This window comes from Bos javanicus, chromosome 15, assembly GCF_032452875.1.
Source record: "Bos javanicus breed banteng chromosome 15, ARS-OSU_banteng_1.0, whole genome shotgun sequence".
Taxonomy (NCBI): Eukaryota; Metazoa; Chordata; class Mammalia; order Artiodactyla; family Bovidae; genus Bos; species Bos javanicus.
This window is the reverse complement of record NC_083882.1, coordinates 45158019-45185005: the sequence shown is the minus strand read 5'-3', so window position 1 is coordinate 45185005 and position 26987 is coordinate 45158019. Positions and strand designations below refer to the sequence as shown.

General features: G+C 50.0%; 1 protein-coding gene across 13 annotated transcripts in view; it reads left to right on the top strand.

The window, feature by feature from the left end:
* PPFIBP2 (PPFIA binding protein 2) overlaps positions 1 to 26118 on the top strand; it is a 156035-nt gene extending 129917 nt beyond the window's left edge. For 6 of the 13 annotated variants that reach the window (XM_061380506.1, XM_061380504.1, XM_061380510.1 and 3 more), the window contains 15 exons: positions 1525 to 1582; positions 2501 to 2542; positions 5428 to 5566; positions 6726 to 6758; positions 7177 to 7315; positions 7970 to 8098; positions 15661 to 15811; positions 16094 to 16205; positions 16419 to 16507; positions 16794 to 16916; positions 18138 to 18263; positions 18915 to 19103; positions 20010 to 20186; positions 22189 to 22254; positions 23334 to 26118. In XM_061380506.1, coding sequence (XP_061236490.1) covers positions 1525 to 1582; positions 2501 to 2542; positions 5428 to 5566; positions 6726 to 6758; positions 7177 to 7315; positions 7970 to 8098; positions 15661 to 15811; positions 16094 to 16205; positions 16419 to 16507; positions 16794 to 16916; positions 18138 to 18263; positions 18915 to 19103; positions 20010 to 20186; positions 22189 to 22254; positions 23334 to 23405 — 1645 coding nt within the window. In that variant the 3' untranslated portion in view covers positions 23406 to 26118. Of the gene's footprint in view, positions 1 to 1524; positions 1583 to 2500; positions 2543 to 5427; positions 5567 to 6725; positions 6759 to 7176; positions 7316 to 7969; positions 8099 to 15660; positions 15812 to 16093; positions 16206 to 16418; positions 16508 to 16793; positions 16917 to 18137; positions 18264 to 18914; positions 19104 to 20009; positions 20721 to 22188; positions 22255 to 23333 lie in introns of those variants that run through there. The other 7 variants (XM_061380509.1, XM_061380513.1, XM_061380518.1 and 4 more) reach the window with 4 other exon arrangements.
* Positions 26119 to 26987: the final 869 nt, after the last annotated feature.

Here is a 26987-nt window from a genome sequence, read left to right as displayed (position 1 = left end):
AGGGCTCCAGATGAGGCGGTGATCACAGCCACCCTGTCCTGGGCCCACCTGCCCTCCCATAGTCAGGGCAGCACTCCAGGCCCAGCAGTGGTCACAGCAGGGCTAAAACAGTGGTGCAGTCATGACCATGCCCATGTCCCCTGCTGCAGAAGGGCTTCCCTCCCCACAGGCCGAGGGGCCGGGTTCTTGTCACTGAGAGGAGTTCTGGCCAGGGCCTGGGGCCTCGGGGAGGGGGCTGCATCTTCTCTGTGCCCCCAGGGGCTCCTCAGAGCAGAGAGTGCCCCGCGCCTTGAGCCTGTCATTGCTGCCAGCCGCTCTGGCATGGCCTTCCTGCTCTCAGAGGGAGGCCAGCCCTGTGACAACAGTCCACTCTCTCTCCAGGGAGGGCCTTTTCTCCTCACAGGGAGGTTGGTCCAGTTGCTTTGAGGAAGCTTCAGATAGCAATGAGCTTATTGTGGGCTGGCCTATGTGGTCACCAACTGCCTCCTGACTGATACCTTCGAAAATCAACCTACTTCTAGTTACTGATGCCAGCTCTTTAGAACACGTTTCCAAGGAACAGGGATCTGGAGCTCCACTGCCAAGGGCAAGCTGTCTTTCAGCCAAGTGACAGGAGTTTCCCCAGAAGGGCACTGAGTCTCCAGAGCCTAGGCACTCAGAACCCCCCATTTTCCATAAAGCCATTGTTACTGAGCTTTTAGCCTCAGAGGAAAGCAGTCATGCCACGGATGGTGACTGGCCAATTCTTAGTTTTGCAGAATAAGAAATTTGCTTGATGAGTTCACTCAGAATGAAGTCAACATTGAGTGACTCGCACTGACTAGACTCATAAGAGACTAATGTAGCAACAGATGCTGATTTATTCATATGAACTGAGAAATATCACTGCCAAGGAGACTTGTCACAGGTAACCCTTGTGACCATGGGTGGTGGTGCCGCTTCTCTATCCAATTGGTTCCCTTCTCTGCAAAATAGTGCCCGAGAAAGCTGATTCCTCTAAGCAGACTGCTCAGGGCTCACAGAGTTGGAGCAGAGGGACAGAGGATCCCAGCAGGTGATGCTTTGAGCTGTGGCCGACGTGCTCATCTCCACTCGAAGGTGGCACGGCCTCCCTCCCTGGATTTCTCTCACACTCACAGACCAGGCAGTATTGGCCCCTTTTCCTCTCTTTTGACTCCACAGACATTGGCTTTCTCTTATGACCACACAATAGCCAGTGCCCACTGATGCCACTGAATTGTGTATTCTTGGTTTTTGAGGACTGTCAAGGACTTTTGATTTGGATTTCAGTGATGCTCTCATGCATTACCAACACATGGTCAGACCAGACCATCCCCAGAGTGGGCCAGACTCATCTTACATGTAACAGTTATGATGAGAGGGTGTTGAGTTTTTTCCTGACCTTGACTCTGAGCCCAGGATGGAATACCAGTTAAATGTTGAAATATCCTCTGTACGAATGATACTACGTTCCTCCTCCTCCAGTAACTGTTTCCTTTTTTATTTTCTTTTGTGTTTTTCCAGGACTCAGAAAAAACTCTCCTGTAGTCTCGAAGACTTGAGAAGTGAATCTGTGGACAAGGTCAGTCCGTCAGTCTATCCATAAATATGACTGAGTTATTTCTTTGAGGTCAGCACAGTGCCGGGACATGCAGGCCAGGCGCTGTCCCTACCTCATGCAGGCTTTTATCAAGTTGTTGAGGAGGTAGGAATTTTATGAACATTTTGAGAAAACTGGTCAGCTATGGCCCAAGGCATCCTAGAGGCACGGTGAGTCAGAACACACTGCCTGGAGTTGATGAGAAAAGATGTTGAGGTGGGCATGGGTAGGTTTGGAGAAATGGTTTGGGGAGCAGGAGGCGGTAAGGTCAGAAGCGGGAGTCAGATGGAGCCAGAGTTCTTAAATCCTGGCCCTATTTCCCCAGGGCACTTAGAATGTTGCAGAGGTTTTGAATGAGGATATAATGTGGATAAAGATGCCCCTGGGAGTGGGTTATGGAAAAAAGTAGAAGATTGGAGAGGAAGCTTCTTAAAGAGTCTAAAAAGACAGGAGGAGGGCTTTGTGGTTCCTTATATGGGGCTAGCCCTTGACCACGTGGGTGCCCCTGTGCTGGAGAGGAGGGTCACAGATTCTTGGGCAGCGAGGTCGTTGGATACACAGGGGTGCTGCCCTGTAGAGCACCCCAGTGACCTTACTGCGTAGATCCCTTGGGGTCCAGCAGTGGGCCAGGCTCCCTGGTGATACAGTGGGAAACCAGGAAGGCAGGAGCCTGCAGTGGCTTTGTTCCATCACGTGCCTCAGGCTCCCTGCGGTCTGTCCAGGCCGTTAGACAGTGACCTGTGTTCCCTCCACCGATTGTGTTGATCTGACATAGAGATGGGGAGGGAGCGAGGGGTGAACCTTGCAGATCCAGGCCAGCGGGTGGCCCTGAGTTGCTGCCATGACTAACGCGGGTCTCTTTCTCTCCACATAACTGAAATGCTCCTTGCCGTCCCCTAGTGTGTCGGTGGGAACCAGCCCTCCCCCGTGGTAGAACCCAAGGTATTATACATTAACCGCATGTCCCTGTTGTCTGTATGAGGCTGCGCTGTTTGCTGGTCTTTTCATTTAGCAAGTTACAGCTTTAGTAACCTTAAAATATGTTACCTGTAAGGGGTAAAAGAAGAGATGAAACCTCCTCTCCTGCTTTCTTCTTCCGTGCCCTCAGCTGGATCCTGTGCTTTCATCTCCCTTATCTGTGCAATAGGACTTCTTATCTCCCCCATCTTACAGGCTCTGAGAAATCCGTTTTTAAGGCAGAGTTGTTCTGATCTCTGGGGAGGGAGAAGTTATGATCTCAGCACACAAGCAGAGGAGTGAGACCGCTCTCGTCCTTTCCGTGGTGATAAGTCACGGTTAAACACCCAGGGGCACACTCAGCGCAGGCGCACGGATCCTTCTGCAGTGTCCCCACATGTGGATGTCTGGCCTTTGCTTTCTAGGACTAAGAACTCATGACATTGTAAGACACCCTCTGTATTCTTCTCCAGCCCCGTTAGATGCACGTCTGGACTTCCCTAGAATGTGCCTCCACTGATGGGCTCTCCCCGTGGAGTCCACGCAATGAGTCAGTCTCCCCTGCTCCTGACAGCTCTGGAAGTGGAGTCCCTCAGGCCCTCTCTCAGTTATCATCTCCTGTGCACATTCACAGGCCCTTAAAGGTCCTAGTCCATATCCCTGGAGGGAGCAGTGAGTCCTCTCTGTTGTGCCGGGACCACACTTGAGCCTGGTGTAGGCGGGGTCTGCCCGCTGCCTTCCTCGCTCCAGGGACTGATCTTGTCGTTAACTGCTGTTACTGTAGACCTCGGGTGTATGATATTCTCTGTGCTTCTATGTCCTCATGTGCTAGCCCAGGGGCAGAAATTGTTATTCTCTGTTTAGAAACAATAAAATGGAGGTTCTGAGGGGCTAAAGAGAAAGAACTTGGCCCGAGTTGGTCTGACTCCCAGCGTTGGGTCTCCTGCTCAGGGGTGCTGCCTCTGTGCCCTTTCAGGGCAGTGCTGTCTTCAGCCGTCTGCTGCTCCTTGCCTGGGATTTCCATCCCCTGACCAGGGTCATTCTTCTCAGAGACTGCAGTGCAGTTCTGGCTTTGGGCACTTCCGTTTCCCCTGTGTGTGTCCTGATGTTGCATTGCCTTCTCCAGCAATGAGTGCTTCCTTCCCAGCGTCTCTTTTGGCTGAGCAGAGCTGAGAGCCCTTTCCAGTGCCCTTGGTTCTTTCACTGTCTTTTTCATGTGCCTGAGCTGCCTCTGAAGCCTTCTTCCACAAGGCTCTGCCCTCTGTAAGTCTCAGCTCTCCAGCGAGTTCCTAGGGCAGCCCTCGGGGGTAGCCTCGGCTGTCTCTGCCCTGTCTTAGAGGAGTGTGTATGATGATACGGCAGGATGTTTCTGAACCCTTCTCCACTCCCATATTTCCTGTATAAAATGGAACTTTGGAGCCATGCCCTTTAGCTGTCGAAAATTTGTGAATGCTGCCTTCCCCACAGTCAGTGGTTCCTGGGTCTGACTGTGCGTCAGAGCAATCTGAGACGCATGTTAAAAACACAGACTCCCAGGGTGCACTCCCACAGGGGCTGATTCATGGGTGCGGTGGGACCTGGGTTTTTATATTACAAGTGTCTCAGGTGATTATAAACCAGCCCGTGTCGGGGCTGGTGTTTGGAAACTGTTGCTGTTGATCATAAGTCTTAACAGGTCCCATCTGTCCCTCATGGGTCATCATGAACTTAAAGACTGTGTGGCGTCCATCTCTTCAAGTTCCAGTTATTTCTCCCTTACCAGCCAGTTCCTTCAGAACCCCTTGAAAATTTAGCCCACTATTCTCATCTCTCTCCTTTCTGAGCTGATTTATATAGGATTAGTATTCAGTTTTCAATGACTAAATTGAGTTTCAAACAATTTCCAAGGCATGCCTTTATAAGGAAAGTAAATTCAGAAATTTACTGGGCACTTGGCTTTTAACTAAATGAAAGAATCGCAGTCACTGAAGTCTCCCACTACTCTTCTGACTTGTTCGTTTTGAAATCGGTTTCATCTTTCTTCTTTTCTACTTCTGTGTCCGATCAAGTGATCCACAATTGATTCCCTTGGTTACATTGCTTTAATTTCTCTTTTCTTTTCACTCAAATGAATTTACTACTGTGTTTCCCTCGGGTTTGTGGGTTTAGGGCCCATTAAATCCTTCTTGACCAAATAAGTGCAATTCTTTTTTTTTTTTAAGTGCAATTCTTCTTCATCTCGAATCACCTTTTCTTTTTGGGACCCTTTCCATGGCTGGAGTCAGCACAGGGCCCACTGCCCTGGACTGAACCTCACTCAGACTGTGACCCCAAGTTCCCGGGGAATTTCGTGCTGGCAGGCGGCCCTCTGACCCGCTTTCTGTTGACACCTCCCCTGACTGTGTTCTTACCTTCTCGCTTCACCTTAACCTGCTGCTTTCAAAATAACTATTATTGTAATATATAAATACGATCAATAGATAATATTATCTATAGGGTAAAGCAATAGGTATAACATTTATTGGAATTCTGGTTTGTATGCTCAGAGAGCTTGAAAGGTAATTCTCGTCTGTTGATTCCTTAACCTCTGTGCACAAGGCCAGACAGCAAAGGCTTCGCCTCCTGTTCAGACATGGCTTCTGTCAGCGCTCGATTTGAGCTCGACTCTGTCCCCATCTCGCTATGTGGCTTTGGGCAAGTTTCTTTCTCGGAGCTCTGGTCCTATTGCCTGGCCTAGACTAAATGACCTTTGAGGGGTCTTCGAGTTGGCCTCAGTTTACAGATGGTTCTTGAAGAAAAGCGAGTTGTTCCTGCATCCAGAGATTTCCTAACTGGGTTTGAGCTGGAGAGTGACAGCTAATTGAACATCTCCCTCCCTCTCCTTCCCTTAGGATGGCCCTTTCCTGGCGGAGCACAAGTACCCCACATTACCTGGGAAGCTTCCAGGAGCCACGCCCAATGGAGAGGCTGCCAAGTCTCCACCCACCGCCTCCCCACTGGACCCCGCAGGGAGCAGCCCGCTGAGGCTGAGTGAGTGTCCAGACCCCAGGCTGGTGGCTTCTGGTGCCTCGGCCTTGGCACTTCCATTGTTGCACGAGGTCTCTGCACCCTCCCCACCACAGCCCACAGCTGGAGAGCAGTGGGGGTGGGCGGACGGGCAAGTCGAACCTCAGGGTGGTCCCATGTCCAGAGACTATGGCTGTCTTTCTGGGCTCACTGTTCCCTTCCAGAGCCCAGAGAATCAGGGTGTGTGCCCACCTTCTTTCCACCTGTGATTATTCTACCCCCATATTCTCTTCTCCTCTGTTCCTCCTCTCTCGACTCCTTCCTGACCTTCCTATTTTTCCTCTTTCCCTCCCTGCTAGACACCACACTCCACCCTCCCTGGCCCTCCCCATTCCTCCTCTGCCTCCTGATCTCTTTCCTGTCTCTGCCTTCCTCTCTGCAGCCTCTCTCTTACCAGTAGGGTGATATTATGTGCTCTTCCAAGGAAGAGCATTTCCTTAGAGAAGTGGAGTCATTGGGCAAGGATGCCAGTCCACTAGTAGCCTTTTGGTGCTTAGGATCTGATGAAGGTCTTTGCACAATAGGCTGTATTTCTCCAATAGCAGCAGCAGATTGGTAGCGGGGCGGGGTGGGTGGGTGCTAGAAGACCAGAGCATTCTGGTCCTGACAGAGCTTTCCCCACCTTTGACTCCTCATCTCTGGCTGTTTCCGAGCCAGCCAATGTACAGGCTTCTGCCCTTGGCCAGTACTGCCTTTGGCTGCAGAAACTCCAGATAAGCCCTTGAATGAATGTGTCCTAGCGACACTCAGACTGGACTTTCCTGCAGCTTCGGATCATTGTAGTCTGATCTGAGTGAGCTCTGGCATGTGCACAAGAGCAGTGGGCGGCCTGGCATATTCGGCCCCTCACAGCTGCCCCTCTCCCTCCATGTGTGTGGATGCCTTACCTGCCAGGAAGTGGCACCAGGAGCATTTGGTCCCCTCACTGCGTGACCCTGCAGGTCAGGCTCAGTCACCCTTCACCCCCACCCTTCCTTGTGGGATTATTTTTCTTCCTGTTTGAGTTTTTCCCTCTTGCTCGATGACTCTTGTTTATTTCTTTGCTTCCCTATAACTCTGTTGGGCTGGACTTTGGCCTCTCTTGCTTCTTCATGTGGCTTCTCTGCTTCTTGGTTGGCTGGAGACCGTGGCCGGAGTGTCAGTGCCCCCGTATTAGGTACTGTACCCTTCCAGGTGAGGTGGAGAGTGAGACGCCCTTGCTTGCCTCCCGGGACACCCTCCCTTTTCCAAACATTCAGCCAGGTCCCCCTGCTGCCTGCACTCCCGCGTCTCCCTGGGGGGAGAGAGAGGAAGCTCCTTGCTGGAGTTATCCTGCAAGTACTGGGGCCCGTTCGAAGACATTGCTCACCCAGATTTGAAGCCTTAAGCTCACTAACTCCCCAGAGAGAAAACCTGGAATGTGCCTGAGCCCCTACTGGTCTCCGAGATCTTGCTGTAAAGTTCTGCCCTGAAAGCAGGGCTGGGCAGACTATTCTCGACTCCCACTGAGGGAATGGCCCAGGCTTGGGGATAAGGTTTGCAGAGGTCAGGTTCCTTCTTGTCATTCACATGTCATTTCATTCTTTCAATCTCAGGAGACACAGAAAGTGGCTGGGATGACACTGCCATGGCCAATGACTCATCCATGTCATCGGGCACCGAGTCCAGCCCCCAGTCTCCCCTGACACCAGATGGTAAACGGAGCCCCAAAGGCATCAAGAAGTTCTGGGGAAAGTAAGTTGGTGGTGATGATCATTAATTACATTGTTCAGAATTAATATTCTTGGCTGAGCAAAGTGTCTCCATAACCCCCCTGTTTAACTAGATTTTGGAACAGCAGTAAGCACAGAGTGGTTACATGTAGAGAGAAGACTTTGAATTATTTTTTAAGGCCCAGAGAAGGAGAACTATGAAAGGCACCCCTTAAGTATAGCCAGTTGCCTTACATGTCATTCATTTTAGGCATCAGTGCATCCCACAGACCCTGAGAACATCCTCTGCAGCTTATGCCTCATGTGCTTTGGAGAGATGCATGGGTGAGACCAATTTCTTCCTCCATAGGGCTCAATCTGTGTCTTAAGCGATCTTTGAAGATAGAGTGCTGAGTCTTTGCTGGCCTTGGTGACACAGTCTGCAAAATAAGGCAGAAACTGGGGCCTCCTCCCAGGCAGCAGCCTGCACTTTGATCCCTCAGGGAGAGGGACCCCATCCTAGAAGCAGGGTTAGAATTGAGGCTGGGTCTTGATGCTGGCCCTCAGGGGAGGCACTGGGAAGCAGGGCCATCCAGAGCCCTGGGTGTGGCTTGTGAGGCCCTATGTAGGGGGAGTGCACTGACCTCAGGCTTCCAGTCTGCCCTCTGATGGTCTCCATGGATTCCTGTCCACACAGGATCCGAAGGACTCAGTCAGGAAACTTTAACACCGATGCTCCAGGGGTGGCCGAGTTTCGACGAGGTGGGCTCCGGGCAACTGCAGGGCCAAGACTGTCCAGGACCAGAGACCCCAAGGCTCAGAAAAGGTAAGGCTCCCTCCAGTCCATCTGCAAAGTACCATGTAAAATCCTGCCCAGGATGGAGTGGGGATGGGGGCTGGATGCCCCAGAGCCTCCAGAGATGGAAGGCAGGAGCCCCTAGCCCAGAGCTCTATCCCTTTGACACGTGTGGACATTGCTCATGCTTATTTCTAGGTGCACTGAGGCAAAGGCAGGGGCTGCCTACAGCCAGGGTGTGGGGTGGGAGGCGGCGCTCCAGCCCCACGAGTAAACCTCAGTCTCAGAAGTGTGGGGTCAAAAACAAGTGCTTGTGCGAGTTCTTATGAGGCTCACATGAGCTCCTCCAATTTAACCCTGGCGTCAGCTGGCCTCATTCAAGGGTCCCCTTCCCCCGGGAGACCGGTGGAGAGAGCACGGCCTGCTTCTGGGGAAGCCCCTCCTTTCACACAGACCTGCAAAAGGCTGTGGGGGCAGCAGGCAGATCTGCCCTGATCCCTCGTGACACACGGTACCAAACCCTCCTGCAGGGGCAGCTTGGAAGGGCTTATCAGGGGATCAGAATGGGAGGTTTTTATACAACTGTTCCCCTCACACCCTAATAAAAAAGCATTAAGAAAAAAAAAAAAAACTTTTCCAAAGATCGCCCTGGTGGACACCCTCTTGCCACCAGCTTTATCTCCCCGCTTTCCCCAAATCTCCCTACTCGGAGAAGAGCCTCTCCCTTTTGACCTGCCCAGGTGAACCTTTAGTCCTGTGTCTTAGGGAAACCCTTTTCCATAACCTCTGCTCCCATCAGATGATCCCCACGGTATATCATCTCCAGGGGAATATCTCCTACTAAAGTCTGAGTTTCTTAGCCATGAACGGGCTCCGGGGGGCCTTTCTCAAGATTGGACTGTGACATTTTAAATTTAACCAAACAGTAAAAAGTAAGGATTTTTTTGTTTTTGGCTGTGCTGGGTCTTCACTGCTGTGCGTGGGCTTTCTCTAGTTGCGGTGAGTGAGGGACTACTCTTCATTGTGGTGCTCAGGCTTCTCGTGGTGGCTTCTCTTGTTTGCTGAGCACAGGCTGTAGGTACACAGGCTTCAGGAGTTGCAGCACATGGACTCAGGAGTTGCGGCGTGTGGGCTTTTAGGGTACACAGGCTTCAGTAATTGTGGTGCATGAACACAGTTGCTCCATGGCCTGTGGGCTCTTCCCAGACTAGGGATCAAACCTGTGTTCCCGGCATTGGCAGGCGGATTCTCATCCTCTGTACCATCAGGGAATTCCAAAATGTAAGGTTTAACCCTCTTAATTTTCATCTTCCTGAGATTGCCAGACACCAGTGGCAAGTGCACGTAAGACTAAGATGTGCACAACTTGCAGACTAATTCTAGTTACAACAGTCCAGACCTTGGTGAAGGGGGAGTGATGTTTCCCTGGTATGGCATGCTGTTCACAGACCTGCACCCCTGCGGAAGGGAGCATGTGTGGACATACCCTGCTTCCCCACCCAGCCCCCTCAGGTTCCCAGGCCTTGCCAGGCTCTCCCATGTACACTCTCAGGACCTTCGGTGAGTGTCCCCAGACCCATCCTCCAGATGTCTTGCAGAGAAAACCCGAGGATGCGTAGCCCTTCTGGTCCTGCTCTGCGAGGGTCGTGGATCTGTGTTTACCTTTCTATTCAGAAATGTAAATGCTCAGCAAATGTTAGTTTTTAGAGGCTAGAGAATCTAAGGATATGGTCTAAGAAGGCAGAGACCAGTTCAGAGCCATTAGAAAATAAGCCACAGGAAGCCTTTCCATATATTCCATGAGTATTCTAATCTACTTGGCAGGCTTCTGACCTTAGACATTAATGGTTCTGGGATGAAAAAATAAAGCCATCATAAGCTTGAATGATGAAATTTTGTTCCACTTCTGGCTTTCCTTTGGATTTATTTTTGAAGAGGGGATCATTGGTTGGGTGTAAGAACTTCTCTAAGACCCTTAGGCGTTTTTCCTTAGAGCAGGACTGCCTGGTTAAGGGGCCCATTCACCGTCTGCCAAGTCACTTGGGTGTGGGGCGGCCAGGGTGGGGAACTTTCTCTGCCAAAGGCAGAACTGCAGTTCCAACCACAGAGTTGCTTTGTTTGGATGTCTTTGTGCTTTGTTAACAGTAACAATGGATGACAAGGAGAATGGGAATGAAGGCCTGATAAGACTATGTTTATCACAGCTGTGCTTGTGGTAACAAAAATGAGCTTGCTGGTGGGAAAGAAAGGCCTTTATTACTCTTTAACAGAAGTGTGATATAATTATATGCTAATACTCTCTGGTATTTATAGTTTATAGATATTTAGGTGTAGCCTTTAAAAAATATTGTCACCAATATTCGTATAGGAAAAGTCCATTGTTACTGAAAGTCTCCAACCCTAATCCTTTCTTTTTTTTTTTTTTCCAGTGGAACAGTTGTTTGCTAATATAATATTTGATAATGACGTTTTATAGGAACTCTCAGGTTATAGAAGAATCCATGTTTAAAAATTTTCCTGTTTTACGTTCCAATGGACAGAGGAGCCTGACTGGCCACAGTCCATGGGATCGCAGTCAGACATGACTGAGTCATACACACACACACACACACACAGAGCACTGCTGTACAGTGAGTGCTTGTTGCACCTACAGCCTTCTCAGCATTAACTACTTGCAGCTTTTCTTTGTTTAAACTTCTAGTTTTATAGGCCTCCTCAAATTATATTCTTATTGTTAATTTTGTTTACATGTTTATTTCTTTTGTGAATTGTGAGCATTTTTGCCCATTTTTATTTAGTTATGAATATCTTTTAGTTAATTTCTATTCTCTATACAGTATATTAAGATATTAAGCCACATCTAAAAATTGTGATAGATCATTTTTCAGGTTTGTTGCAGACTTTTCTTTGATATATGAAATTTTTAGGTTTGTGTACAATAAGTTACCAACTTTTCCTTTGTGATATCTTTCATTATTTTGTTTTAAAAATTTTCAATAATGTTTTTTAAACTGGTTTTAAACAATGAATTTTTAAAAAGTAATTTTTAAAAACTTCAAAAGTCATCTATTTAGAGATTTATTTTGACGTGCAGTGACAGAGTTTTTTTTCCCCAAGAGAAAGGAGAGTGTAAATGTTTAAGTCAGCCAGACTTTAAAGCCACACGTCTGGCCCCCATCTCTGGAGGGGTTTTCTGAGTCCGTCTACAGAGTGTATTGTCTTAGTGACTCTAGCTTATGAGGAGTCTCTGATCAGAGTGCTTCCCTGCCTCAGACCCCATCTCACTGCCTTTGTCCCAGGGTCATTTACTTGTCTGGGCCCCTTCCACAGTCCAGAGAGGGTCCACCCAATGTACTGACAAAGCCCTGTGTTGAAATTTTTTCACGAGTAAGACATTTCAAACACAGTTTTGAGACTGCTGACTGTTTACTCCAACTTCCCCTTGGTCTATGCTTAGACTAATATCAGATGACACTGGAATAGCCGTGGGCATTCTTGAGAGCTGACTTAGGGGAAGTTGAGTTGGGAATCCATTTAGTTTGGGTTTGGTGGAATTATGTTGATGTGTTTGCAGTCCCTTCGTGTTTAGCTTACTAAGGTTTCATTAATTAGCTGTCCTACTATAAAAATGGCTGCCAGTGTGCCAGTGTGCCCAGTGCTCTGATGCAGAGACTCAGAGATCTTGTTCCAAAACGAACTTGTCCTCTGGCATTTGGTTTCAGAAGTATGAGGTAGTGGGAAAAGAAAGAACATTTGAAATATACAAAACCAGAAGCTAGTCTGTGGAAAGTCTTTCCAGTCATCAGATTTGCATAATCCTAAACAGGAGATTTGGTTCTCTTGGTGCTTATTCAAAACAGAAGTCCTCTCTTTTCAGAAAAGGACTAATGAAATACGTGCAATGATAAGGGCACCCTGTGTTCTCCATCCACCATGGGAATGGCCTGTTTGATAAATCGCACTTCTATCATTTTAACTGCAATTTGGAAAGATGTTTTGGAGCATGTTAGTAAAACAAGTGGTTTGGCTGTATACGAAAGGTACTTTTCTCTGTCATCTCTAAATCACTTAACACCATGTTCAGCCCCGGACCAGAGTATGGGAGACCCTGGCACTGACAGAACCCCAGGAGGTGGGAAGGTTGGGTTTGCTATTGTGGGAATACCACAGGCTTAGGAGAGCAGAGACCATTCACAAACCGAGAAATGGGAAGATGATTAAGAATAGAGGAGCATGTCAAAGCTCTAGGATGTTTTGAAAAGGTCTACAGGACAGAGGCATTCAATTTACAGTCTCAAAAACACTTATTTCACCTCAGAACTAAAATGTCTCTCTGATATGTAGAACATTTGTTTCTTCCCAATTCCCAGAAACTTAGAAACTAAAATTAAAAGCTAATAGAATGTGAAATAAAAGTGATAAAGTGAGCACTGAAATTAAAAGAAACTAGTCTGATATTAAGAAAAATATATACACAAAAAATCCCAGATCAAACCAAATGCAATAATTCACCAAGAGCAACAGATAAATTCCAAACAAAAATAGTGAATTTTGTGGTTGTTGTTCAGTTGCTAAGTCATGTCTGACTCTCTGCGACCCCATGAACTGCAGTACGCCAGGCTTCCCTGTCCATCACCATCTCCCTGAGTTTGCTCAAACTCATGTCCATTGAGTCAGTGATGCCATCCAACCACTTCATCCTCTGTCACCCCCTTCTCTTGCCTTCAATCTTTCTCAGCATCAGGGTCTTTTCCAGTGAGTCAGCTCTTTGCCTCAGGTGGCCCAAGTATTGGAGCTTCAGCATCAGCATAAGTCCTTCCAGTGAATATTCAGGGTTGATTTCCTTTAGGATTGACTGCTTTGATCTCCCTGCTATCTAAGGAACTCTCAAGAGTCTTCTCCAGCACAACAGTTTGAAAGAATCAGTTCTTTGGCGCTCAGCCTTCTTTATGATCTCTCATATCCGTACATGACTACTGGAAAAACCATAGCTTTGACTAGACAGACCTTTGTCAGCACTGAAATTAAAAGAAACTCTCTTTTAAATAAATGTAATTAAATAAGTGATGTCTCTTTCTAATACGCTGTCTAGGTTTGTCAGCTTTTCTTCCAAGGAGCAAGTGTCTTTTAATTTCATGGCTGCAGTCATTGTCGGCAGTGATTTTGGAGACCATGAAAATAAAGTTGGCCGCTGTTTCCATTGTTTCCCCATCTGTTTGCCATGAAGTGATGGGACCAGATGCCATGATTTGCGGTTTTTTGGTGTTGAGTTTGAAGCCAGTGTTTTCACTTTCCTCTTTCACTTTCATCAAGAGGCTCTTTAGCTCCTCCTCGCTTTCTGCCATTAGTGTGGTATCATCTGCCTGTCTGAAGTTGTTGATATTTCTCCCAGCAATCTTGATTCCAGCTTGTGCTTTATCCACCCCCACATTTGCATGATATACTCAAAATAGTGAGTAGGTTCCTTCATTGTTGTTCAATAAAGTGAATCAAATTTCTTGATGATTTTACATGATATACTAACTTTGACCAAGATGATGTTGCCTAATATGCAACAGCCACAGGGACATTAAATAAATGTCAATTCAAAAAATATTTAAGAAACACCAGAAAGCTTGAATGCTGTGGAATTTTACAGCTTGTATCTAAAGGACACTTGATAGTTTTCCTAAATTTAATGATTCTAAAATTGTATTTAACAATACCATTTTTAAATTGTGAAGCTGAAAGGATTTTTTAAAAAACTATCAAAATAACAAATATTGGTCCATTGTGCTAGAAGGAAGGTGGAATTAAGCTTTTCACAGAAAATACAGCCCTGCCCCACCCACAGATTCAAATAACCACATATCAGATTTCTACTGGTTGAATCCATGGATGCAGAACTCACAAATACAGAGGGCTGAATGAACTATGCCATTTTATCTAAAGGGCTTGAGCATCCCTGGATTTTGGTGTCTTTGGGGTCCTGGAACCAATCCCCTAGCAGATACAGAGGGACAGCTGTGTTATTGAGTTGTTGACATATGAAGCAAGCAGAGTTACCAAATATGAAGGTAAAGCACTATAGAAGTGTATTTGGAATTAATAAAAACATTATTTTTCTGGATTCCATGATACTTTTACATTTTAGTTAGATTTGTAACTTTTGTGATTTTTTAAATTCTAAATACACCTTTTGTTCTTAATTTTGTATTCAAATTGTGTATTCACATAATCCGTCTGCACTCAATTCTTAAAGAGGTCCCCCGCCCCAAATTTTATAAGTTCCAGGCCTCAAAAAACCTAGATCTGCACTTATTCATGATTTGTTAGAAACCTAGGCTCCAGGCTGAATGACCAGCACCTGCTCTAAGGCACATATCATCTCCTGCACTAGTTCTAACAGGGTGCTTCCTGGTCATCCTGACTCTTTAAGAAATCCTCTGACTTTCAAGGAGTTTTTTAATGCCTAATTCAGGCATTAAAAATTTTTTTATTTTAACCAGCATTTTAGAAGTACTTCCTTAGAAGCAGTCTTTTGGAATAGCCAGTCTTCTATATTCCATGAATCCACCTTTATTTAAAAAAAAAAAATGGATATAAAGTTGCTTTGTCAACCTCCCCCCACCCCCCACAACTCAACTGGGATTTGAGTGTGCCATTATATTCAGACTTTAAATGAAAAATTGATGTCTTTAAGAATTGATGGCTTTGTAAAGCCCAGGCTTCCTGTCTAGGAACATGATCTAGCTCTTCATTTATTCATATCCTTTTTATGCTGCTCAGTTGAGTGTCATCGTTACCACCTCCCCCATCACCACTCACAAGGACCCACTCAATTCTCGTAAAGGCAGCGCTTAGACATTTTATAATTTTGGTTGCTATCAGTGGGATTTAAAATTATTTTAACAACAATGTTAGTGTCTGTGCATTGGTATACAGAAAATCATGTATGTCATGTAAATATTAGGAGTATGTGTATTTTATAACTAGCCACCTTAGAGTACTGATACTCTTTCTCTAGCTTTCTAAGCATTTTGGTAAAAATGATATTAAACACTGTAAAACATGATTCAGGTGTGGATCTAAATCCTAATTGGCTTTGGTTCAAGTGTGTATGTATGTGGACTGCGTGTTCGTGTGAGCACAGCTTCCTGTGTATGTGTGTGTTAAGTACCTCAGTCGTGTCTGACTCTTTGTGACACCATGGACTGTAGCCCTCCAGGCTCCTCTGTTCATGGGATTTTTCAGGTAAGAATACTGGAATGGGTTGTCATTTCCTATTCCAGGGGGTCTTCCCAACATCAAACCCATGTCTCCTGTGTCCCCTGCATTGGCAGGCAGATTCTTTACCACTGTGCCATCAGTGACACTCTTGAGCACAGCTTCCTGAGGCACATATAACTGCCCCAAGCTGTGAGCAGCTGCAGATCTGAGATTCCCACCAGGTGTTATCCCAGGACACTCAAGAGTCTATCTTGAATGAGTATGTTGTGGTTCAACTGGATCCCATTATGGGGGTTGTGTGTTTAAACCTGGTCCTTTTTTGTGAGGCACTGTTCAGATGGAGCCCAGGCGCTCATGCTCACAGGGTCATTTCCTGCTTCCAGTGACGCCAACGCCCCCTTTGCCCAGTGGAGCACAGAGCGTGTATGCACGTGGCTGGAGGACTTCGGCCTGGCTCAGTATGTGATCTTTGCGAGGCAATGGGTGACTTCTGGCCACACTTTACTGACAGCTACCCCTCAGGACATGGAAAAGGTATGAGCCCTGGGTGAGGAGGCTCCTACTTCTCCCCAAACCAATGCATGGGAAGATGAATTCCCCCCATTCCTTCCCACCCACCACCCCGACAACATGCCCACACGTAGGAAGATGGGCAAAGGAGGCCAAGATTCTGTTGCTGCAGGTTGATCCCAGGGCGGTGGGCAGAGGTCTGCTGTTATGCTCCACCTAGTGGAGAATCTCCACCCAGACACAGGAGCCTCTGAGAGCTGGGCTGCCTGCTGAGATTTCACAGCTGTCTCTATCTTTCACTTTCAGGAGCTGGGAATTAAGCACCCCCTTCACAGGAAAAAGCTGGTTTTAGCAGTGAAAGCCATCAACACCAAGCAGGAGGAGAAGTCTGCACTGCTGGACCACATTTGGGTAACACGTAAGGACAGGCAGATGTGTGTATGTTTCTGGCAGCTCCCTGGGAATGTGTGCCTCAAAGGCAGCTGTCTCCTTGGGATAGGCAGACAGATTACTAAACTTTAGGGGAAACACAGCTGGAACTTGAATGATAATTTGCTGCTGCTTTCTTTTTATGTGTTTTTTGCATCCACAGTCTCTGATTTTCACAAGTCTCACTTCCCCATTTGTGTAGGTTGGCTTGATGATATTGGCTTACCCCAGTACAAAGACCAGTTTCATGAATCCAGAGTTGACGGGCGGATGCTGCAGTACCTGACGGTGGTGAGGGCTCTTCCTCCAGCGTTTCAGTCCCTATGAGCACCCAGCTCAACGTGGGCGTCCCCAGGGAGGTTATTTTACACTTGATTCCACCACCTCCAGCATATCCTTAAGGTCTTAAAACAGTGTCATTTGTCACATAAGATGCCCAAGTAGCGAAGTACAAACTGTTGTGCCAAGGAGAACTGTTGCCGTGTCCATGTTGTACTGTATGGTCTGGAAAAAATCCTCATGGGGTGTTTGTCACTTCAGAAGCTCTGGTTCATGCACCAAAACTTTGTTCTTCCAGAATGATCTCCTCTTCCTAAAAGTCACCAGCCAACTACATCATCTCAGCATCAAATGTGCCATTCACGTGCTGCACGTCAACAAGTTCAACCCTCATTGCCTGCACCGGCGGCCGGCTGATGAGGTAAGGGCAGGGCGCTACCTGTCCAGGTAGCCCTGAGCCAGGACACCTGTAAGATAGGGCGTTAGAAAGCCGGGACATTATCGTCACTAAGTGGCTGCGTTTGGGACCATGGTGCTGTGGATTCTTCCCTTTGCTAGGGCTTCATGATGCCCCAACATGCCTGTGGCCTGGACTCTGTGTCCCATCGCAGCCACTATACCTCCAACGTCCATCTCCCTGGGGGCGATACATGCTATGGGCTGGAGGGCAGTGGCAGCAAGTCTTTTAAAGGTGTATAACGATTAAAGGAGACGAGGAGGTGAAGCAAAGGAGAGAGGGGAGAGTGGTGAGACAAAATGGAAAGATGGTGTCAAAGTATGCAGAGGAGTGGAAAAGAGCCTATGAGGAAACCAGGTGTTTCAGAATCTCTGGGTAGGTAGAACATTAACTGACCTCCAGCTCCAGATTCACAGGGAATCCATGAGCAGGTTTTGCTAGAGAAGAAATAGTAGCGGTAAACACAGCAACCCACAGCCTGGGGAATTCCCTCATAATCTTCTGTGAACCTCAGAGTTCTTCTACAAGGTTGTCGGTAACACCCTGCCTCCTGTGTTCTGGGAACTGAGTCCAACCCTGCTTTAAGAGTATGGTCTGGAAAGGATCCTCATGGGGCGTTTGTCACTTCCCAGGGGATTGAAAACTCCTATTTGTACTCTCCATCCCCTCTTTTCTTCCTGTTCAACAAAGCACATTTTGAATGCCTTCTATATGTCAGGCACAGTGCTGGGCATTTTGAAGACCCAGATGCCACTTGAGGGCACTTAGGTCTAAGTATCTTAATGTGTATTCTCCAAAAACATTTGGCCATGCCAGTGAGATCTTGATTCTATAAAACACTCAGCTCATCATTGGTAGTCCTCTTTTAAAGTGCTTCTGCATCACTGAATGAATAACTCCATGCCTTCATGTGTTAGTCTCGAAGTAATCAGAGAGTCAGGGAGTAACGGGATTCTGGAATTAGATATCTCAGAGTAAGAAGATCCTGCAGGTTGAGCGAGAGCTTAATTTCTTGGAAACTAGGCAGGCTCTCAGGCAGCTGGCATGGAGGCCCAGGTCTGTAGGCATAAGGGAAGGCCTGGGTGAGGCGTCTAGGGCTGACTGACTCATAGGGGCTGGCTCCACAGAGGAGCCTGGTAGGACCTGTAGGCCTAACTTCTCCACTCTCCTTCTCCCCTCTCACAGAGTAACCTCTCTCCTTCAGAAGTTGTGCAGTGGTCCAACCACAGGGTGATGGAGTGGTTGCGGTCCGTGGACCTGGCGGAATACGCGCCCAACCTTCGTGGGAGTGGCGTCCACGGAGGGCTCATTGTGAGTGGCTCTTTGAGCTGGTCCACTTGCCTCAGTGCTCCTGGGGTATTCAGGAACTGACGTCTAAGGGCTGGACATGCATCCCAGTAAGAAAGTTGATACTTCATTGGAACTCCTTGCATAAATTGAAATTTCAAAGTAGAATTTGGTCTGTTGTGGCTGAGATTTAATAGGCTTCATGGAAATAAGATGGGCTCTGGAAAGACTTTCCCTGCTACAGGCCCAGAGGAGTCCAGGACAAGGGGTCTGCATGAAAACTGCCCATTAACGAGGCAGCTCCACCTGCTGCTAGAGGAACACGGGGCTGGGCAGGGAGAGGGCACCTAGGTGTCACCTCCTGCTTGTCATGGGACGATCTGTCTCAGCACTCAGCGCCATCAAGAGGCAAAGCTAGCAGAGAAATGAGGAAGGGGTGGCTTGGCCGTCATCCAGAGTGGACCCTGGATGACAAAGGATGAGAAGGGAGACAGCCTTGGCTAAGAGGGCACAGCTCTCCATTGGCACAGTCGGGCCCGTGCCGGGAAGCAAGCAGGGTGGGGACACAGGACAAGTGCCCTCAAGGCACCCGGGTCGATGGGGGCCTGTTTCTCAGTGTCATCACCTGCAAGCGCTGGTGGTCATCACTGGCTGACTTGTCTCGTTTCTTCTTAGATCCTAGAGCCACGCTTCACAGGGGACACCCTGGCCATGCTTCTCAACATCCCACCACAAAAGACGCTCCTCAGACGTCACCTGACCACCAAATTCAATGCCTTGATTGGCCCTGAGGCTGAGCAGGAGAAGCGAGAGAAAATGACCTCACCTGCTTACACACCACTGACCACCACAGCCAAAGTCCGGGTGAGTTGCCAGACCCTTTCTGGGGTGGCCACAGGGACCTGCTTTCTGCCCCTTAACTTGGGCAGCAGATAAGCCCGGACCTGGTGCCAAACCCAAGTGGGCTGCCTGGACGAGGAGGCTCTCGTGACTTCTGCTTTGGCTTCTACCTTTGGTTTGATTTTATGTTACTCTTTGTTAGGCCAGTTCCCAGCCACCCTTGAGTCCAAGGGTGTGCAGGTTTCTTTATACAGAAATGATGTGCAGGCAGCATCCAGTCCTCTTTCCTGATGTTACCTTGACTCGTTTTGCAAAGCAGACAAGTTCCCAAGTGTGGGTGCCCTGTGCCAATTAGAGCTGTCTTGCCAACTCAATGAGTGGCCCCGTCCGCAGCCAGCCCTGAAGGTGGCCAGCACACAGCTAGCAGAGGTCCCGAGGTCATCTAAGCACCAGCACCATTCAGTGGGGCTCTGAATCTCACACATCCCCCCTGCCTGAGCTGTCCTGCCAACTCAGCACAGCTCCGGTGCTGGAGCAGGCAGGAAGGGTTATCTGTGTGGCTGCCCTAGGTGCTGTGAGAAGGTGGGGAGTGCTCCCCGTGTGGTGCCAAGTCCTGTGAGCTTGACCTCTGTACAGACTGCAGCATCTTCAGGGAGCCCCGACTCCTCCCAGGGAATGTCAACATCACAGGGCAAGAGTTTTGGGCACCGAGCCTTGGAGGAGCAGCTCTGCTTGCTCAGGACGATTGATCTGTTGGCCTCTCCCCAGCAAGCCAGTCATTTCCAGGAGTGCTATTTTGTGAAGAGAGTTTTCTAGAAGCAGTTTGCCATATTCCTTCCCTCACAGGCCTGCTCTAAAATGTATTGTCAGGGTAGCTGCATACCAGCTCAGTCATCTCTTTCTTATCACTTTGCATCTGCTGTGTTTTAGCCAAGGAAGCTGGGATTTTCACATTTTGGAAACATAAGAAAAAAGAAGTTTGATGAATCGACGGACTACATTTGCCCAATGGAGCCCAGCAACAGTGTTGGTGATGGTCACAGGGCCTACAGTGGCACCCGGGGCCTCAGCACACTTGATGCCCCTGAACTGGACGGGTTGGACCAGGTGGGACCGATTAGCTGATGCCCTTGTCACCTGTACTGTCTGTGCGTCCTGAGAGCTCACAGTAACTCCGTGTGTGTCACCATGTAACTCACCTCACCCCCGCGTGTGCGCATGACCCGCAGAGAACATTCCAGCCATTGCGCACCCCTGGGCGTCTTTCTCCGAACCCTGCGGGTGGCCAGGTATGGAGCTGCATCTTTGCTAAGGGGCCAGACTTGGGGACTCAGAAGGAAAGACACTTTAGGATGCTTGTACATTTTCGGTAAGTCTGAATGTCCAGCTATAGCACTGGTGGCCACGCCTGAGCTTGGACACACGTGCCAAGGCTGCAGACAACCCTGAGGGGCTCAGCTCTCAGGCCCCTCAGCTGCTCCCCCATGGAGGGCAGTCCCAAGTGCCTTGGGCCTGTGGCCAGAGTTTTGGCTGCAGGGACAGAGCAGGGCCTTCTGCTGTGGGGACAATGGAACTGTCGTGACTTCATTCAGAGGTGGTCTCTTCTTTCGGTAATAAAACCCGTATTTATGTAGAAAGCGAGCAGCACAGCCTATCTCTAAGCGTGTCCAGGGGAGTGAGGTGGGCACATTGACAGCTGGAGTGCTGCTCAACAGCCCACACTGCTGAGCTGGGCTGTGATTTGCAAGTGTCCTGAGCAAGGGGGATGGGGCAAGGAGATACCCCCTCCCAGCCTTTGGAGGAGCCTGTGGCCTCACTTCAGGGCGCACCGCTCAGTGGGAAGCCCAGAGGCATTTTGCATCTCACATTCTGCTGTCGTGCAGACCCCGAAGCTGGTTTCCATTCTGGCGAGGGGAAGCCAGCCTGCCTTGCTGGCAGGCCTGTGTTCTTGCGTGCGTTGTGCGGGCTCTGCTGTGACTGCCCTCCCTGGGCCTGTGTAGGGGTTGCTCTGTCTTGGCGGAGCTGGAACAGACCTGGCCTCCTGATTTAGAGGCTGACTGACTGAAAGTGGGTCTTCCAGCTGGGCCTGGTCTGGCGGAGGACAGGGGAGGGACGCACCTGCCAGTCTGGGCTCCTGCTCATGAAATCCCAATTGGGCCCAGTGCAGCTTTTGGCTCCACTGGGTCCCCTGGGCCTTGTCTGCAGAATCCGGACAGCAGCCTCATAACTGGTGGCTGCGGCAGGGCCTCACGAGCCCAGTTTGAACTCTGGTTCTGTTCCAGATGGAGGCAATGCAAAGTACCAGCAGCCTCAGGCCCATTGGCCTCCCGGCCTCCTTTGAAGTCCAGTTAGCAAGGAATGTGGGCACTGGCTTGCAAGTTGTTAGCACGGCTGCTGTTTGATCCCAGGGCCAGGACTACTGACGAGAGGTGCTCCCTGGGGCTGATAGCTGGGCACGGCAGTTCAGAGCTGTAGTCAGGGCAGGCTTTACCCCTTGTTCCTTTCTTATCATGTCCTGGTGGGAGACTCTCTGCATGTGCCTGCTTTCAAACCCTGCATGGGACTGTGATGTCACTAACTCTGTGCGGCCTGTGCAAGTCCTGTATCTCTTGGTGGGGCCCAGTTTTCCCACCTGTAAAATGATGGGTTATATGCAGTGCCCTCAAAGGGCAAATCCACAAAGGTTTAGGGGAGGAGGAGCAGACCGGCATTGCCCGAGCAGGTGGGGCCGGAGGTTCCTGGCAGTGAGGATACTTGGCTATGCCTACACTGGGGCATCAGTGTCTGAGGTCCTGCTGGTGCCAGAAACTGTCGGTATGTTCAGCATCAGAAAGGCCTTCATCCCACTCTCCCTGCTCCTGTGTCCCCTCAGAGCTGGCACTGAAGTGGGAACGCGGGAGTGTATGTGACGGTGTGGGACAGTGGAAGCTCTGCCTCTCCCCAGGGACGAGCAGTGCGTGCTTCACCCATGTGTCGCTCCCTAGGGCCTGGCCCACTCCTTGCCCATTCTCCCGGGGAGCAGGCCCAGGCAGGATAGGACTTGCAAGCCACCTCTGCGAATCCCGAGCTCAGTCCACGAGCACTGACCAGGCCACTACCCGTTTTACAGATGGCACCTTCGGAAGGCACCGTGACGCAGATAGGGCTCCTCTCCCAAGACATTCACCGCCTCACGGTAGGACTCTGGCCCTCTCTCTATAGTAGGACCCGTGCTGGGGAGGCCCCGGGAGTTTGGTGTGGGGCTGGCTTAGCCCCCCTGCCTAATCCAGAGCCTGTAGTGCCAGCGCCCCTGCTGGGGGAGAGCAGACGGGACTGGGGGCTGGTGCTGGAGGTGAGCCAACCCTGAGGCAGATAGAGGCCCAGAGGCCTTCTCCACTGACCTGTCTTGAGCCGAAACCAGCTAAAGTGTCCTAGGTCTCAGGCCCTCTGTCCAGGCCTGGGGCTGGTGAGGAGACCAAGATACTCAGCAGTTCTGGGTCACCTGCCTCATCAGCCCAAAGCCCAGGCCTCACCCCTGCCTGATGGACAGGGCTCTGCCCTCTCCGCCCATGAGACACACATTTCCTGTCACGCCTCTGACTTTACGGACTTCACAGGCACAAGTCCATCCTGGCATGTCCACTTGGGACAAACTGTACCATGTGAAGCCGCTCAGACCCAGGGGAGAGGAGCCACTCTGGAGGGAGACTGACTGTCCCTGTCTGCGACCTTGGGCAAGTCACTGTCTGTCAAGCAGGGCTGATAACATCCTCCTTTCCAGGCCGGCAGGCAGACCAGAGCTGGCAGAAAAAGGCCAGAGAACAGATTCGCATTGGTGAGGCCCACTGCCTCCCAGCGCCTCTCAGTTCTGGACTGCCCCAGCATGAGCCCACTGGCCACAGTGTCCACCTTGCTGAGGCCTTTGCTGGTTTACTGAGCAGATTATAAAGGCCGAACCCAAGACAAGACTGGGGGTCGGGGGACTTTCCCTGAGTCCAAACAGGATCACTTTTGTCAATTTGTTTTTTCTTGGCTCGCACACTGAAATGAACCCACCCAGCCCTGTCCTTCTCACAGACCTTTGGTGGCCATGAACTGGCACCTTTAAAGGTAGGATCTATTGTTGATAGTGTTGGTGTCCCTGGGACACCATGAACCTACAGGGTGCTGGTGTCAGGGCCAACCCAGGACCCTGCTGCTCCCCATGGAGCAGCCGCAGGGCAGCCTTGACCTGTTGAACGCTGTTGAGCGGGGTCTTCGGCCGTGTCCTTTCAGACGATGCTGAGCCAGGACCAGCTGCTGACCGACTCCTGCCTGGCCACTCCCAGATCTGAGGACTGGAGATGACTCTCTTCATGGCTGGCAGCCCAGTGAGGCACGTGTGTGGGTCCCAACTCTGCTTCGATGGGAAGCTGGCCCACGGCCACCCACAGAGCCCAGACTGGGCCCCAGGGCGTCTCTGATGTGGGTGCTGACAGGACAACTCGAGGCTGTGGAACAGATGTCCACGAGGTGGCCCACAGGTTTCCAGCTGTGCTGTGCTCTCCACCACAGCTTTTGTACTTTTGTAAGTGCACTGTAGAGCGCTTTTGCAGGGAGGGCAGTGAGATGCCCACGCACACTCAACGACTCACGACATCCCTAGCGACAGCCGGGGGCTCTTACACCAAAGGGGAAGGGCTATGAGTCACAAAAGCTTTGCTGGAAAAAAAAATATGGAATGTTCTGAGCTGACGGAAGGGGTAGGAAGCCCCCTCCTGGGATGCTTCCGTATGAAAGCTTGTAGTGCATTTCCGTTCCCAGGAATCTGGCGGGAGTGACTGACAGCAAGGAAGGAGGAATGGACTTCCTTGACAAGGCTGCCCTTTTCTGCAGTGGTGTCTCAGGTTCTCAGGGCTGCGGGGCCTCCCAGCACCTGAGCAGACATCTCTACTTCCCTTCCCTCGTCAGCCTAAGAGGCAATTTATCTGATCAAACAGCTCCCTCGAGTGGAAGGCCCTTTCCACTGCAAGACATCTCAAGTATGTCCTACCTCAGGGAGAGGTGCCTGCTCAGCAGCCATACCTCACCCTCCCAACCAGCCTTCTCCCCCCACCCCCACCCCCGAGCAATGGCCCTAACTCCTCCCTGTGGCGGCTCTAGCTCTGGCCTCATCTCTCTAACTTCCTCGGCAGGGGGTCTCCCACTTGGTCCCTTCCGGGTGTTCTCTGCACCATCCCTGCAGGTACTGTTTTCATCCTGCCAAGAACTCAGTTCCGCAACCACCACAGATTAGCATTCAAAAGCCTTAGCACCAAAGACCCCTCTGAATCATCAGCATTCATGAACCCATGCTCTAGCCATGGCTCCTACTGTTCCCTCTCCGAAATGTATTTTTCTCCTCCGCCCTGTCACGAGGCTGAATCCTGTCTGCCGAGGTTCAGATCAGCCCAGCCTCTTTCAAGAAGCTTTCACTGAGGGTTGGAGGTCCGCACGCCATGGTGCTGTCTGACCTGAGTACCTCCTGGCTCTCCTTGAAGTGGTGTGGCACCTTTCTGCACCCGTGTGCAGCACAAGCTCACTGAGCATCTGCTACGGACAGGCCCCTGCAGACAAGAGTAAGAGCCTTCCGCATCGTCTCATTCCCTCACATGTGCAGGTTAAATACCTTCCATTCTGGGCCAAGGAGCACTGGGGATACAGGGGTGAATGCCAAGGTCTTTGCCTGAGGGTGTGGATGGTCCAGTGTGGGAGTACAGGTCTGTTTCAGACAAGAGCGTGTGCTGAGCATTACAGAGGCTCCAATAGAAGTGTCTACAGCCCCAAAGAGCAAATTGTCATTTTTAACGGAGCACTGGGGAGGGGGACTGAAAAGGCTCCAAGGAAGAGGTGATACTTGAATTTTTGAAAGATGAGTCAGGGCCAAGTATGCCAGAGGGGAAAGGCACTCCAGGCGGATGGACCCGAACCATCCCAGCACGCCCAAGGAAGTACCTGAAGTTGGTATGACAAGAGCAGAGCTTCTTGACCCCTGCACTGCGGTCTGGCAAGTCACTGTGCTGGGGCCATCCCGTGTGCTCTAGGATGTTTAGCAGCATCCTTGGTCTCTCCCTCTAGATGCCAATAGCTCCCTTCTAGTTGAAGACCACTGGGCCAGAGGAGGAGGCCCAAGGAAGGATCTGGTGAGGTCAGCTGGAGCCCAGATCAAGAAAGGCTTTGTAAGCCAGCCTCCTGGAACTGACCTTGGAGACACACGGTGTCCAGGGAGGGAGTACTGAAAGCAATGAGAGGCTTAAAGCAGGGGACAGGCATGGTAATTTGTGTTTAAAAGAAACGTCTGAAGGGAGGACCTACCTTACTCATCGTGCAGTGCCCAGCACTGTGTCTTTCTCTGAGTAGGGACCTCACTGAGGATGAGTTCAACAGGTGGATGGATGAAAGCTAAGCTGCCACCATCTCCCCCAGCCCCCACTGGCCCTCTGAGAGACTGACCTGTGTTACGCCACCTATGAATACTGCACCACTGTACTTCAGAGAATTCTCTCGAGCTGTCTTCCTCTCTCTCTCTCTCCTGTATCCCTTCACTCTGCCCTGCTACCCACATATACACGTGCATAAGAAATCCAGTGACATCAAGTTCAAACAATGTTGCTACTACGCCAGTTTTTGCAAAAAGTGAACAACTTGGAGTTAAACTCAAGTTTGAAGCCCAGCTCTGCCACCTACTGGCTGAATGACCTAGGGACAACAGCTTCATGTCTAAGTTGCCACGTCTGTAACTTGGAGAACAAAATCCGCATGGGATTTCTGGCTCAGCAGAGGGGACAGCAGCCAAGATGGCAGAGTAACAAGACCCAGAACTCGCCTGCTTTCACGAGCACACCAAAATCACATCTATCTGCAGAACAGCCATCGATTAAAAAAAAAGACCGTAGAGACTTTCTACAGTTAACAACATAAAGAAGGAACCATGACAAAACAGGTAGGAAGGATGGACTTGCAGTACAATCAAATCCCATACCACCTCCCCGGGGTGGGTGACCCACAGACTAGGGAATAATTATGTTAGATTCTCCCACAAGAGCAAGAGTTCTGAGCCCCACGTCAGGCCCCCAAGCCCAGGGCTCTGGTCAGATCTCTCCAGAGCAGCTGTTTGTTTCTGAAGCCAGTGGGGCTTAACTGCAGAAGCCCCACAAGCCTGGGGCAAACAGAGACTCCATTCTTAAAGGCACATACAAAACTCCATGTACACAGGGCAAAAGAAGTAGTTAAGAGCCTGGGCCAGACCTACCTGCTGGTCTTAGAGTCTCCTGGAGAGGAAGGGAGCGGGTGTGGCTCATGCTGGGGACAGAGACACGAGTGGCAGTCATACCCGGGAGCATTAGGGAGCTTGAACATGGTTGACGGTGGCAGCTGACAGCTTGGCGTAGTAGCTCAAGGACCACACCCTGCCCAGTGGCCTACAGGCAACAGTACTGGGCCACCTCAGGCCAGAGAACTGGGTGGGGACACAGCCTTACCCATCAGCAAACAGGCTATCTAAAGACTAAAGAGCCCACAACTGCCTCTGGGTTTACCCCTCAACACAGCCCAACTCATCAGAGGGCTAAGACCTGGCTCGTAAAGCAAGAAAACTACAATTCCCCAATGCAGGCCAGACTATACCCTGGGACCAGGTGGGCCCTGAACACTAATAGACCAACACAACCTTTCAGGACATCCCAGGTCCCATGCCCAACTGTGTGAGGAACCAATGATCTCAAGCTCTAGGGTCCTTGGCCCTACACTCAGACTTCAGGAACTAGCTCTGCCTGCCAGTAGTCTGGCCCTAACCCCAGGAACTGGTTTCATCTGTCAGCAGGTGGGCAACAGCCCCAGGGTCTTTGTGACCCTGATTCTGCCCACCAGTGAGCCAGCACTAGCCCTGGGGCCTCCTTGGATTAAGCCACA